The sequence below is a fragment of the Trachypithecus francoisi genome, unplaced genomic scaffold (genome assembly GCF_009764315.1).
Source record: "Trachypithecus francoisi isolate TF-2019V2 unplaced genomic scaffold, Tfra_2.0 Lachesis_group4, whole genome shotgun sequence".
NCBI lineage: Eukaryota > Metazoa > Chordata > Mammalia > Primates > Cercopithecidae > Trachypithecus > Trachypithecus francoisi.
The window spans coordinates 16,952,709-16,965,210 of NW_022681469.1; the positions used below are offsets into that span (position 1 = coordinate 16,952,709).

General features: G+C 40.3%; 2 protein-coding genes across 2 annotated transcripts; both read right to left on the reverse strand.

The window, feature by feature from the left end:
- Positions 1-481: 481 nt before the first annotated feature.
- On the reverse strand, positions 482-1,413 carry LOC117073208 (olfactory receptor 9A4). Its single transcript, XM_033193780.1, is given in 2 exon segments — positions 482-816; positions 819-1,413. Coding segments are annotated over 2 exon segments (930 nt in total).
- Positions 1,414-11,160: 9,747 nt separating this feature from the next.
- LOC117073004 (putative olfactory receptor 9A1) lies at positions 11,161-12,238 on the reverse strand. The gene has a single exon (XM_033193491.1). The coding sequence runs from the start codon at positions 12,034-12,036 to the stop codon at positions 11,161-11,163; it is 876 nt and encodes a 291-aa protein (XP_033049382.1). The 5' UTR covers positions 12,037-12,238.
- Between the last annotated feature and the right edge of the window lie 264 nt (positions 12,239-12,502).

The following is a 12,502-nucleotide window of genomic DNA, read 5'->3' on the forward strand; positions in this document are numbered from 1 at the left end:
TTGAAATATAATTCACATTCCATAAAATTAACTCATTGAAAATGTACAGTTCAATGGTGTTTGGTATATTCATAGATATTTACAGCCATCATCTCAAAAAGAAAGTCTGTACCCCTTAGCTATCACTACCCTATGTCTGCTTTCCCCTCAGCCCTAAGCAACCACTAGTCTACTTTCTAGACTATATAGATAGTCTATCTCTGACATCTAATTTTTCAAAGCTTAATTGTGAAATCATTATATCTTAAGAAAGGCAGATGATAGATAGATAGCAAGACATGTCTTAAAAATAATAAACTGAGTTTCAAGTAACAACTAACCATATTAAAAACCGTAGCTGTAACTTAAAAGTCTTTTGTTGCACACTAATTATTTGATAATGATAATAATTTTGATGCAGTTCAAAGACGAGCAAGTTCTTTTCAGATTATTCTAGAATCCATACTAAGTGCTTCATCATGTAAAATGCCTCAGAGCAAGGCTAATTCCTGAATAGTTGACAGCAGCATTTTACCCCATCCCGAAGGGCCTCTATGACTTTATCATTCCGGAGGGTGAAGATGAAAGGATTGAGGAAAGGAGTTACTACTGAAACCATCAAGAAAACTACCCGATTGTAATCAGCTGCCTGTGTTTGCTTGGGTTTCAAGTAGAGAAACAAGCAGCTGCCGTAGCCCATCACAACACAGGTGAAGTGGGATGCAAGAGTGGAGAAGGATTTCCTCTGGCCAGAGGCTGACAGGATCTTGAGAATGGTGGAGATGATGTAGGTGTAGGAGACAATTGTAGGGATCAAAGAACCAAAGAGAACAAAACAGCCGTTAAGAAGAGGATAAATTCCGTGAAAAAAGTATTATTGCAGGATAATTTGAACAACTGCCCTTGGTCACAGAAAAAATTGTTTACCACATTTGATTTGTAGTAAGTAAGCTGAAGCGTGAAGTAGACCGCCCAGATTTGAAAAAGAAACCCAAACACCCATGACACAAGAACCACAAAGTTGCAGGTGTGTCTGTTCATAATGATGTTGCACCTCAAAGGGTTACACACAGCCATAGAACAGTCCACAGCCATTGATCCAAGTAATGTCCCCATAGAAAGGTACAGGAAGAGCTGGACAACACAGGCAGACAAAGATACTGTCTGCATCCCAGGGAACAGCAATCCCAAAAGCATCCCGGGGACGATTATGGTGGTGACCAGGATCTCCAGGGCAGATAGGTGGCCGAGGAGGAAATACATGGGGGACTGCAGACGTTTATCCACACAGACAGTCATGATGATGACTGTGTTTCCCATTAATGTCACCAAGTAGGAAAAGAAGAATATAGCAAAAAGGATATAATGTAGTTCTTCAGAGCCAGGGAAACCAAGGAGACAAAATTCAGTGGCACTAGAGTAATTCATTAGCATTTAGTTCTAAGCCCTTGTTCCTTGTGAAATCTAGAGAGTAAAAGAGGGAGAATAACTGCTTCTCATTCTAAAAAGATTAAGGACATTTCAGGTTGAAAAAACATTCCTCTCCTGCTCCTCAACTGCATAACCTGTCTCTACTATATTCTACACAAGGTTGATGTCAAATACTTCATGAAGAATATATATCTTACGAAGATAAATGTATATGTTCAAGAAGATGAAATCCAGTCATGAATACCAAATAATAAACATGAAAACCCACCCACTCTAGCATGCACTCTTTCTCAATACACTGGACATCTGCCTCTAACTCCGCTCTCACCGGCCACCCTGTCTGCTTCCATGATGTATAATTGTTACAAGGTGAACCACTTCATAATAATTGCAATCACTACCAAGATGAAGAAACAGAAGTTTGATAGCAGTCACATAAATCCATTTGTGTGTTCCATTACAATTGCAATGCTCACATCATCAGCAAAAACTACAATTCTCAACCTTTAAGAAATTACTGCTTTGCTTTCCTGAACAGTTTAATCATCCTAGTTTGAATTGTTACACATTATAACTTAGTGTTGTCCATTTTGTAATTCTATATGTTTTAAGTCTACTTTAATCGATAGATTCTCTGTATAGCCCATTCACTTTCCTCCAATCTACTTGTTGAAGAACTCAGGTATTTTGACAGTAGAGTTTTCCATAATGTGGGTTTTGCTAATTTCATCCACATGGGGCAATTGAACATATTCATCTGTTTCAAGCTCCTCTTATAGGTTTCCTGTTCTAAATCTGGAATCAGTCATTTCTCCAAGAAGCCCTAGATTCTCACATCAAGAAAAATTATTGCGATACAACAATCTGAACCTAGGAATGATGATATTTATTGGAATGGTCAATGTTATTAGAATTTTGAGTGGACAAAGCCAGCAGGTAAATAGGTAAATGGGTGGTAGATAGGTAGATAGATTAACCATGAATCCATCATATATATAATTTAAACAGAAGACTCTAACAACTTTCCCTAAGCTCCTCTATATTACATTTAAAATTAGAATATTCACTAAACATTCATTTGCTTTATCTGACATTACACATGCAACAGTTATAAAACACGAATACTATATTCCTGAATATAATTACTGAAAACATTTTTTAAATATTTGCATATACTAAAACATGCGAAAATGTAAAGACCATCGATGCTAGGAAGAAACTGCATCAACTAACGAGCAAAATAACCAGCTAACATCATAATGACAGGATCAAGTTCACACATAACAATATTAACCTTAAATGCAAATGGGCTAAATGGTCCAATGGAAAGACACAGACTGGTAAATTGGATAAAGAGTCAAGACCCATCAGTATGCTGTATTCAGGAGACCCATCTCACGTGCAGAGACACACATAGGCTCAAAATAAAGGGATGGAGGAAGATCTACCAAGCAAATGGAAAACAAAAAAAGGCAGGGGTTGCAATCCTAGTCTCTGATAAAACAGACTTTAAACCAACAAGGATCAAAAGAGACAAAGAAGGCCATTACATAATGGTAAAGGGATCAATTCAACAAGAAGAGCTAACTATCCTAAATATATATGCACCCAATACAGGAGCATCCAGATTCATAAATCAAGTCCTTAGAGACTTACAAAGAGATCTAGACTCCCACACAATAATAATGGGAGACTTTAACACCCCACTGTCAACATTAGACAGATCAATGAGACAGAAAGTTAACAGGATATCCAGGAATTGAACTCAACTCTGCACCAAGTGGACCTAATAGACATTTACAGAACTCTCCACCCCAAATCAATAGAATATACATTCTGCTCAGCACCACATCACACTTATTCCAAAATTGACCACATATTTGGAAGTAAAGCACTCCTCAGCAAATGTAAAAGAACAGAAATTATAACAAACTGTCTCTCAGAACACAGTGCAATCAAACTAGAACTCAGGACTAAGAAACTCAATCAAAACTGCTCAACTACATGGAAACTGAACCACCTGCTCCTGAATGACTACTGGGTACATAACGAAATGAAGGCACAAATAAAGATGTTCTTTGAAATCAATGAAAACAAAGATACAACATACCAGAATCTCTGGGACACATTTAAAGCAGTGTGTAGAGGGAAACTGATAGCACTAAATGCCCACAAGAGAAAGCAGGAAAGATCTAAAATTGACACCCTAACATCACAACTAAAAGAACTAGAGAAGCAACAGCAAATACATTCAAAAGCTAGCAGAAGGCAAGAAATAACTAAGATCAGAGCAAAACTGAAGGAGATGGAGACACAAAAATCCCTTCAAAAAATCAGTGAATTCAGGAGCTGGCTTTTTGACAACATCAACAAAATTGATAGACTGCTAGCAAGACTAATACAGAAGAAAAGAGAAAAGAATCAAATAGATGCGTTAAAAAGTGAGAAAGAGGATATCACCACTGATCCCTCAGAAATACAAACTACCATCAGAGAATACTATAAACACCTCTAATAAACTAGAAAATCTAGAAGAAATGGAGAAATTCCTGGACACATACACCCTCCCAAGACTAAACCAAGAAGAAGTCGAATCCCTTAATGGACCAATAACAGGTTCTGAAATTGAGGCAATAATTAACAGCCTGCCAACCAAAAAAAGTCCAGGACCAGACGGATTCACAGCCGAATTCTACCAGAGGTACAAAGAGGAGCTGGTACCATTCCTTCTGAAATTATTCCAATCAATAGAAAAAGAGGGAATCCTCTCTCATTTTATGAGGCCAACATCATCCTGATACCAAAGCCTGGCAGAGACACAACAAAAAAAGAGAATTTTAGACCAATATCCCTGAAGAACATCGATGCAAAAATCCTCAATAAAATACTGGCAGACCGAATCCAGCAGCACATCAAAAAGCTTATCCACCATGATCAAGTGGGCTTCATTCCTGGGATGCAAGACTGGTTCAACATATGCAAATCAATAAACTTAATCTAGCATATAAACAGAACCAAAGACAAAAACCACATGATTATCTCAATAGATGCAGCAAAGGCCTTTGACAAAATTCAACAGCCCTTCATGCTAAAAACTCTCAATAAATTTGGTATTGATGGAACGTATCTCAAAATAATAAGAGCTATTTATGACAAACCCACAGCCAATATCATACTGAATGGGCAAAACCTGGAAGCATTACCCTTAAAAACTGGCACAAGACAGGGATGCCCTCTCTCACTGCTTCTATTCAACATAGTGTTGAAAGTTCTGGCCAGGGCACTCAGGCAAGAGAAAGAAATAAAGGGTATTCAATTATGAAAAGAGGAAGTCAAATTGTCCCTGTTTACAGATGACATGATTGTGTATTTAGAAAACCCCATCGTCTCAGCCCAAAATCTCCTTAAGCTGATAAGCAACTTCAGCAAAGTCTCAGGATAAAATATCAATGTGCAAAAGTCACAAGCATTCCTATACACTAATAACAGACAAACAGAGAGCCAAATCATGAATGAACTCCCATTCACAATTGCTTCAAAGAAAATAAAATACCTAGGAATCCAACTTACAAGGGATGTGAAGGACCTCTTCAAGGAGAACTACAAACCACAGCTCAATGAAATAAAAGAGGACACAAACAAATGGAAGAACATTCCATGCTCATGGATAGGAAGAATCAATATCCTGAAAATGGGCATACTGCCCAAGGTAATTTATAGATTCAATGCCATCCCCATTAAGCTACCAATGACTTTCTTCACAGAATTGGAAAAAACTACTTTAAAGTTCTATGGAACCAAAAAACAGCCCACATTGCCAAGACAATCCTAAGTCAAAAGAACAAAGCCAGAGGCATCATGCTACCTGACTTCAAACTATACTACAAAGCTACAGTAACCAAAACAGCATGGTACTGGTACCAAAACAGATATATAGACCAATGAAACAGAACAGAGCCCTCAGAAATAATACCACACAACTACAACCATCTGATCTTTGACAAACCTGACAAAAACAAGAAATGGGGAATGGATTCCCTATTTAATAAATGGTGCTGGGGAAATTGGCTAGTCATAAGTAGAAAGCTGAAACTGGATCCCTTCCTTACTCCTTATACAAAAATTAATTCAAGATGGATTAGAGACTTAAATGCTAGACCTAAAACCATAAAAACCCTAGAAGAAAACATAGGCAATACCATTCAGGACATAGGCATGGGCAAGGACTTCATGTTTAAAACACCAAAAACAATGGCAAAACAATGATCCTGGGAGGCGGAGGTTGCAGTGAGCCAAGATCACGCCACTGCACTCCAGCCTGAGTGACAGAGTTGGATCAAAACAATGGCAACAAAAGCCAAAACAATGGCAACAAAAACCAAAAGCCAAAGAGAAATGGGATCTAATTAAACTAAAGAGCTTCTGCACAGCAAAAGAAACTACCATCAGAGTGAACAGGCAACCTACACAATGGGAGAAAATTTTTGCAATCTACTCATCTGACAAAGGGCTAATATCCAGAACCTACAAAGAACTCAAACAAATTTACAAGAAAAAAACAAACAATCCCATCATCAAAAAGTGGGCAAAGGATATGAACAGACACTTCTCAAAAGAAGACATTTATGCAGCCAACAGACACATGAAAATTGCTCATCATCACTAGCCATCAGAGAAATGCAAACCAAAACCACAATGAGATACCATATCACACCAGTTAGAATGGCAATCATTAAAAAGTCAGGAAACAACAGACGCTGGAGAGGATGTAGAGAAATAGGAACACTTTTACACTGTTGGTGGGACTGGAAATTAGTTCAACCACTGTGGAAGACAGTGTGGTGATTCCTCCAGGATCTAGAACTAGAAATACCATTTGACCCAGTCATCCCATTACTGGGTATATACCCAAAGGATTATAAATCATGCTGCTATAAAGACACATGCACACGTATGTTTATTGCGGCACTATTCACAATAGCAAAGACTGGGAACCAACCCAAATGTCCATCAGTGACAGACTGGATTAAGAAAATGTGGCACATATACACTGTGGAATACTATGCAGCCACAAAAAGGGATGAGTTCATGTCCTTTGTAGGGACATGGATGCAGCTGGAGACCATCAGTCTCAGCAAACTATCACAAGAACAGAAAACCAAACACCGCATGTTCTCACTCATAGGTGGGAATTGAACAATGAGATCACTTGGACACAGGAGGGGGAGCATCACACACTGGGGCCTGTTGTGGGGTGAGGGGAGGGGGGAAGGATAGCATTAGGAGATATACCTAATGTAAATGACGAGTTGATGGGTGCAGCACACCAACATGACACATGTATACATATGTAATAAACCTGCACGTTGTGCACATGTACACTAGAATATAAAATATAGTAAAAAATATATATTTGCATATACTATCCCCATTCTTCTCTTTTTAAAAACATTGTCCTACTGCATCTACATTGTCAAACTGCATAGTTTGTTTTTTTTTAAGACAGAGTCTAACTCTGTCACTCAGGCCGGAGTGCAGTGGCGTGATCTTGGCTCACTGCAACCTCCGCCTTCCAGGATCAAGTGATTCTCATGCCTTGGTCTCCTGAGTAGGTGGGATTACAGGCACATGCCACCACGCCTGGCTAATTTTTAAAAATTTTTAGGAGAGACAGGGTTTCACCATTTTGGCCACACTGGTCTCAAACTCCTGACCTCAAGTGATCTGCCTGCTTCAGCCTCCCAAAGTGCTGGGATTACAGGCGTGAGCCACTGCGCTCAACCCTAGATATTTTAAAAGACAATTTTTTAACCTTTTGAATAAAAAATTCGTTAACAATATATGCACATACAAATCACAAAAGAAATTACTAATTTGACAAAAGGAAAATTAATACTTTTACATGACAAGATTTCATTAAAAACTAAAAAGTCAACATATTTTCAACATACATAAGATAATATAAAGTAATACCCGCAATGTCTAAAGAATATCTGTATATTTTTATAAAAGTAGTGAAGGCCTCAGGATAAGAAAAATGTGAAGCTCCATCTCTTCTCCCTTATTATTCTTCCATTTATCCTACTTAGCTCCAGGAAATCTTTACAAAATATTCAGAGTTAATAAAGACCCTTCTGCCAAAATATCTCCTTTGTTACAATCAATTATGTGGATAAACAAGCAAACTTTCCTTGGCAATTAGAAGCAGAATGAAGTCTTTCATTTTTGAGATAGTATGACATTATTGTGAAGTAGAAGTGAAAGCAATGTACACAGCTGTACCATAAACAGTTTTCCTTCACAGACCATTCCCATAAATGTCATTCCCAAAAACACATCCCCAAGGTAACCCATTTCCTGGTTTCCCTCTCAGATGTTTCTTTACACAACTATATACAAATACGAATATAAATTAAGTTGTACTTTGTTCTTACAAAAAGGAAACCAATAAACATTTTCTCTTCTTCACTTTTCTTACTCAACAGTGTATTTTGGAGAGAGAGAGAGAGAGAGAGAGAGAGAGAGAGAGAGAGAGAGATTTTTTTTTTTTTTTTTTTTTTTTTTTTTTTCTGAGACAGAGTCTCACTCTGTCGCCCGGACTAGAGCGTAATGGCACAATCTTAGCTCACTGTTACCTCTGCCTCCCGGGTTCAAGCGATTCTCCTGCCTCAGCCTCCCAAAGTGATACTGAAGCTGGGATTACAGATGCACGCCACCACGCCCGGCTAATTTTTAAATTTTTAATTTTTGTATTTTTAGTAGAGACGGGGTTTCATTATGTTGGTCAGGCTGATGTCGAACTCCTGACCTTGTGATCTGCCCACTCAGCCTCCCAAAGTGCTGGGATGACAGCCACTGTAATCCCAGTTGCTTTTTATTGATACAGAAAACCCTCATGTTTCCAATCCTCATATAACAGCAACTGAATGAAAGTCCCATAAAATATATAAGTGGTCATCTTTTGATGTCCATTTGGGTTGCCACCAGACTTGTGTAATCACTTGTGTAATGATGCAGAAAAATGTGTCATGCAATACAGAAATATTAATTGCAAATTGTGAATATGACAGGAACTAGGGAGAGGATGGGACAATACAGGAACTGAGATACAGGAATTAAGGGAGTTCAGTGTAGAGCTAGAAGGCAGCTTGGTAAACTTGGGTTTTGCGAGAAAGCAAGGGGGAAAAGAAACAAACAAATGAATCTTGTAGTCACAGAGAGAGACGCAAAAAGGAATGAAGAAAGAAACTGAGGCCGGGCGCGGTGGCTCAAGCCTGTAATCCCAGCACTTTGGGAGGCCGAGACGGGCGGATCACGAGGTCAGGAGTTCGAGACCATCCTGGTGAATACGGTGAAACCCCGTCTCTACTAAAAAATACAAAAAAAACTAGCCGGCGAGGTGGCGGGCGCCTGTAGTCCCAGCTACTCGGGAGGCTGAGGCAGGAGAATGGCGTAAACCCAGGAGCGGAGCTTGCAGTGAGCTGAGATCCGGCCACTGCACTCCAGCCTGGGTGACAGAGCAAGACTCCGTCTCAAAAAAAAAAAAAAAAAAAAAAAAAAGAAACTGAGCGGGAAGTGGGAGAGCGAAGGGAGCACTGAGAACAAAAGTGCTATTTCAGGATGGAAGAATGTGTAAGACACAGGAAAAGGGGCTCCCTCTGCCCTGTCTCCATTCCACCCTCAGCTCAAAGACACAGAAAGCCCAGCTGCCCTTATCACATCACCTCCCAGACAGAACACAGCTCCATTTCCTTCCCTCATTTGAAGCTGGCATAATGATGTGGGTGACATTAGATAAAATGCTTCTCTCTAAGATCTTCCATCCACACCTAAGAAGGTCCACCAATTTGAGACGCACCTGTAAGAGCACACATTCAGCCTTAAGATTGCTAGCAGTTAGGGTAGGGGAGTGAGTTCACTCTTACAAATGCCAATCAAAAAACCAAAAGAAAGGAACTATCGCTATTGGACACTGCCAAGCAGGAATCAACAAGGAAAGTTTGAAGCTTGTGCTGGTCTTGAGATTACTCAGAGAAGTACTGGTGAGTTTACACAATAAGACGACACCTTGAAACCACATGGCAATATAGAGCAAGATAATCTCAGCACCTAGGATCATTTGATGTATGTCAGATGTAAGAAAATATATCACACTTGGCCGGACGTGGTGGCTCACGCCTGTAATCCCAGCACTTTGGGAGGCCAAGACAGATGGATCACAAGGTCAGGAGATCGAGACCATCCTGGCATGGTGAAACCCCATCTCTACTAAAAAATACAAAAAAAACTAGCCGGGCGAGGTGGCGGGCGCCTGTAGTCCCAGCTACTCGGAGGCTGAGGCAGGAGAATGGCGTAAACCCAGGAGGCGGAGCTTGCAGTGACTGAGATCCGGCCACTGCACTCCAGCCTGTGACAGAGCAAGACTCCGTCTCAAAAAAAAAAAAAAAAAAAAAAAAAAACTGGTGAGCGGGAAGTGGGAGAGCGAAGGGAGCACTGAGACAAAAGTGCTATTTCAGGATGGAAGAATGTGTAAGACACAGGAAAAGGGGCTCCCTCTGCCCTGTCTCCATTCCACCCTCAGCTCAAAGACACAGAAAGCCCAGCTGGCCCTTATCACATCACCTCCCAGACAGAACACAGCTCCATTTCCTTCCTCATTTGAAGCTGGCATAATGATGTGGGTGACATTAGATAAAATGCTTCTCTCTAAGATCTTCCATCCACACCTAAGAAGGTCCACCAATTTGAGACGCACCTGTAAGAGCACACATTCAGCCTTAAGATTGCTAGGCAGTTAGGGTAGGGGAGTGAGTTCACTCTTACAAATGCCAATCAAAAAACCAAAAGAAAGGAACTATCGCTATTGGACACTGCAAGCAGGAATCAACAAGGAAAGTTTGAAGCTTGTGCTGGTCTTGAGATTACTCAGAGAAGTACTGGTGAGTTTACACAATAAGACGACACCTTGAAACCACATGGCAATATAGAGCAAGATAATCTCAGCACCTAGGATCATTTGATGTATGTCAGATGTAAGAAAATATATCACACTTGCCGGACGTGGTGGCTCACGCCTGTAATCCCAGCACTTTGGGAGGCCAAGACAGATGGATCACAAGGTCAGGAGATCGAGACCATCCTGGCATGGTGAAACCCCATCTCTACTAAAAAATACAAAAAAATTAGCCGGGCCTAGTGGCAGTCGCCTGTAGCTCCAGCTACTTGGGAGGCTGAGACAGGAGAATAGCGTGAAACCGGGAGGCAGAGCTTGCAGTGAGCCAAGATCGAACCACTGCACTTCAGCCTGGATGACAGAGCAAGATTCTGTCTCAAAAAAAAAGAAAAAAGAAAAAGAAAATATATCACACTTCTCTTGTTTTTCCCATTATCAGGTCCAAGGGTTCAAAACACTGAATATCTTTCAGATGTTTACACTTCTCACATTGATTTTACAACATGCATTATAAGTATGGAGGGCTAATAAATTTAGATATCTACTTAAAAAATAATGAGGTGATCTTCCATGGAAAAAGAATTTAATATAAATTGAAGCCACGTCATAGCTTAAATACCCACTGTAGATCATGAGCTGTTTGATTTTGAGAATGATCATTTTGTTTCAATTAGTACTATCAGATTACTCAAATTCATGATGAGGATTTGAACTGTACTCAGCACAGACTTAATTTTTAAGGAGTTGATTGCAGTGTTTCATGCCATCTCCAAAGGCCTGTATGAATTTGTCATTCCTCAGGGTGAAGATGAAAGGTTCAGAAAAGGGGTCACCACTAAAACCAGCAGTGATGCTACCCTGTTATACTCAGCTGCCTGTGTTTGTTTGGGTTTCACGTAGAGAAACAAGCAGCTGCCATAGCCGATCACAACATAGCTGAAGTGGGAGGCACAATTGGAAAAGGATTTCCTCTGCCCAGAGGCTGACGGGATCTTGAGGATGGTGGAGATGATGTAGGTGTAGGAGACAATTGTAGGGATCAAAGAACCAATGATAATGAAAACAGCCATTAGAAAAAGAATAAACTCTGTGAAAAGAGTGTTCTCACAGGATACTTTGAGCAATTGTCCTCCGTCACAGTAAAAATGGTCTAACACATTTGATTTGCAGAAAGTAAGCTGAAAAGTGGCATAAACTGGCCAGATTTCAGAAAGAGACCCAAAAACCCATGACATAATTACCACCCAAATGCAGGTGTTGCTGTTCATAATGATGTTGTACCTCAAAGGGTTACACACAGCCACATAACGGTCCACAGCCATCACTCCCATTAATGCCAACTCCGAGGTACCCAAAGAAAGGTATAAATATAGCTGTGCAGCACAGGCTGTCAAAGATATGATCTGAGTGCCTGGAAGCAGCAAACCCCCGAGCATAAAAGGGACAGCTGTGGATGTGATCAGGATCTCCAGGACAGAGAGGTGACCCAGGAAAAAATACATGAGGGACTGCAGACGTTTATCAACACAGACAGTGATGATGATGACCATGTTTCCCATCACTGTCACTGTGTACAAGAAGAAGAAGGTTGCAAAAAGGATGCGGCGTACTTCTTGGGAGCCAGGGAAGCCTAAGAGAAAAAATTCAGTGGTGCTAGAGCAATTCCCCAACATTTACTTCTGAGTGTTTTTCCCTTCTGAAATCTAGAGGAAAAAAACACACAGTTGATATGGCTTCCCATCCCAACAGAAGTAGAAACTGTTCTGAAATCCCCCTCCTGCTCACAGGCTGCACACCATGACTAGAAGGGTAGGCATTCGTCTTCTATTATTCCCTGTATATGGTCAGGGGCAATTTTTCTTTTTCTTTTCTTTTTCTTTTTCTTTTTCTTTTTTTTTTTTTTTTTTGAGATGGAGTTTCACTCTTGTCACCCAGGCTGGAGTGCAATAGCACAATCTTGACTCACTGTAACCTCCACCTCCCAGGTTCAAGAGATATTCCTGCCTCAGCCTCCTGGGTAGCTGAGATTACAGGCATGTGCCACCACACCCAGCTAATTTTTTTGTATTATTAGTAGAGATGGGGTTTCACCATGTTGGTCAGGCTAGTCTCAAACTCCTGCCCTCAGGTGATCCACCC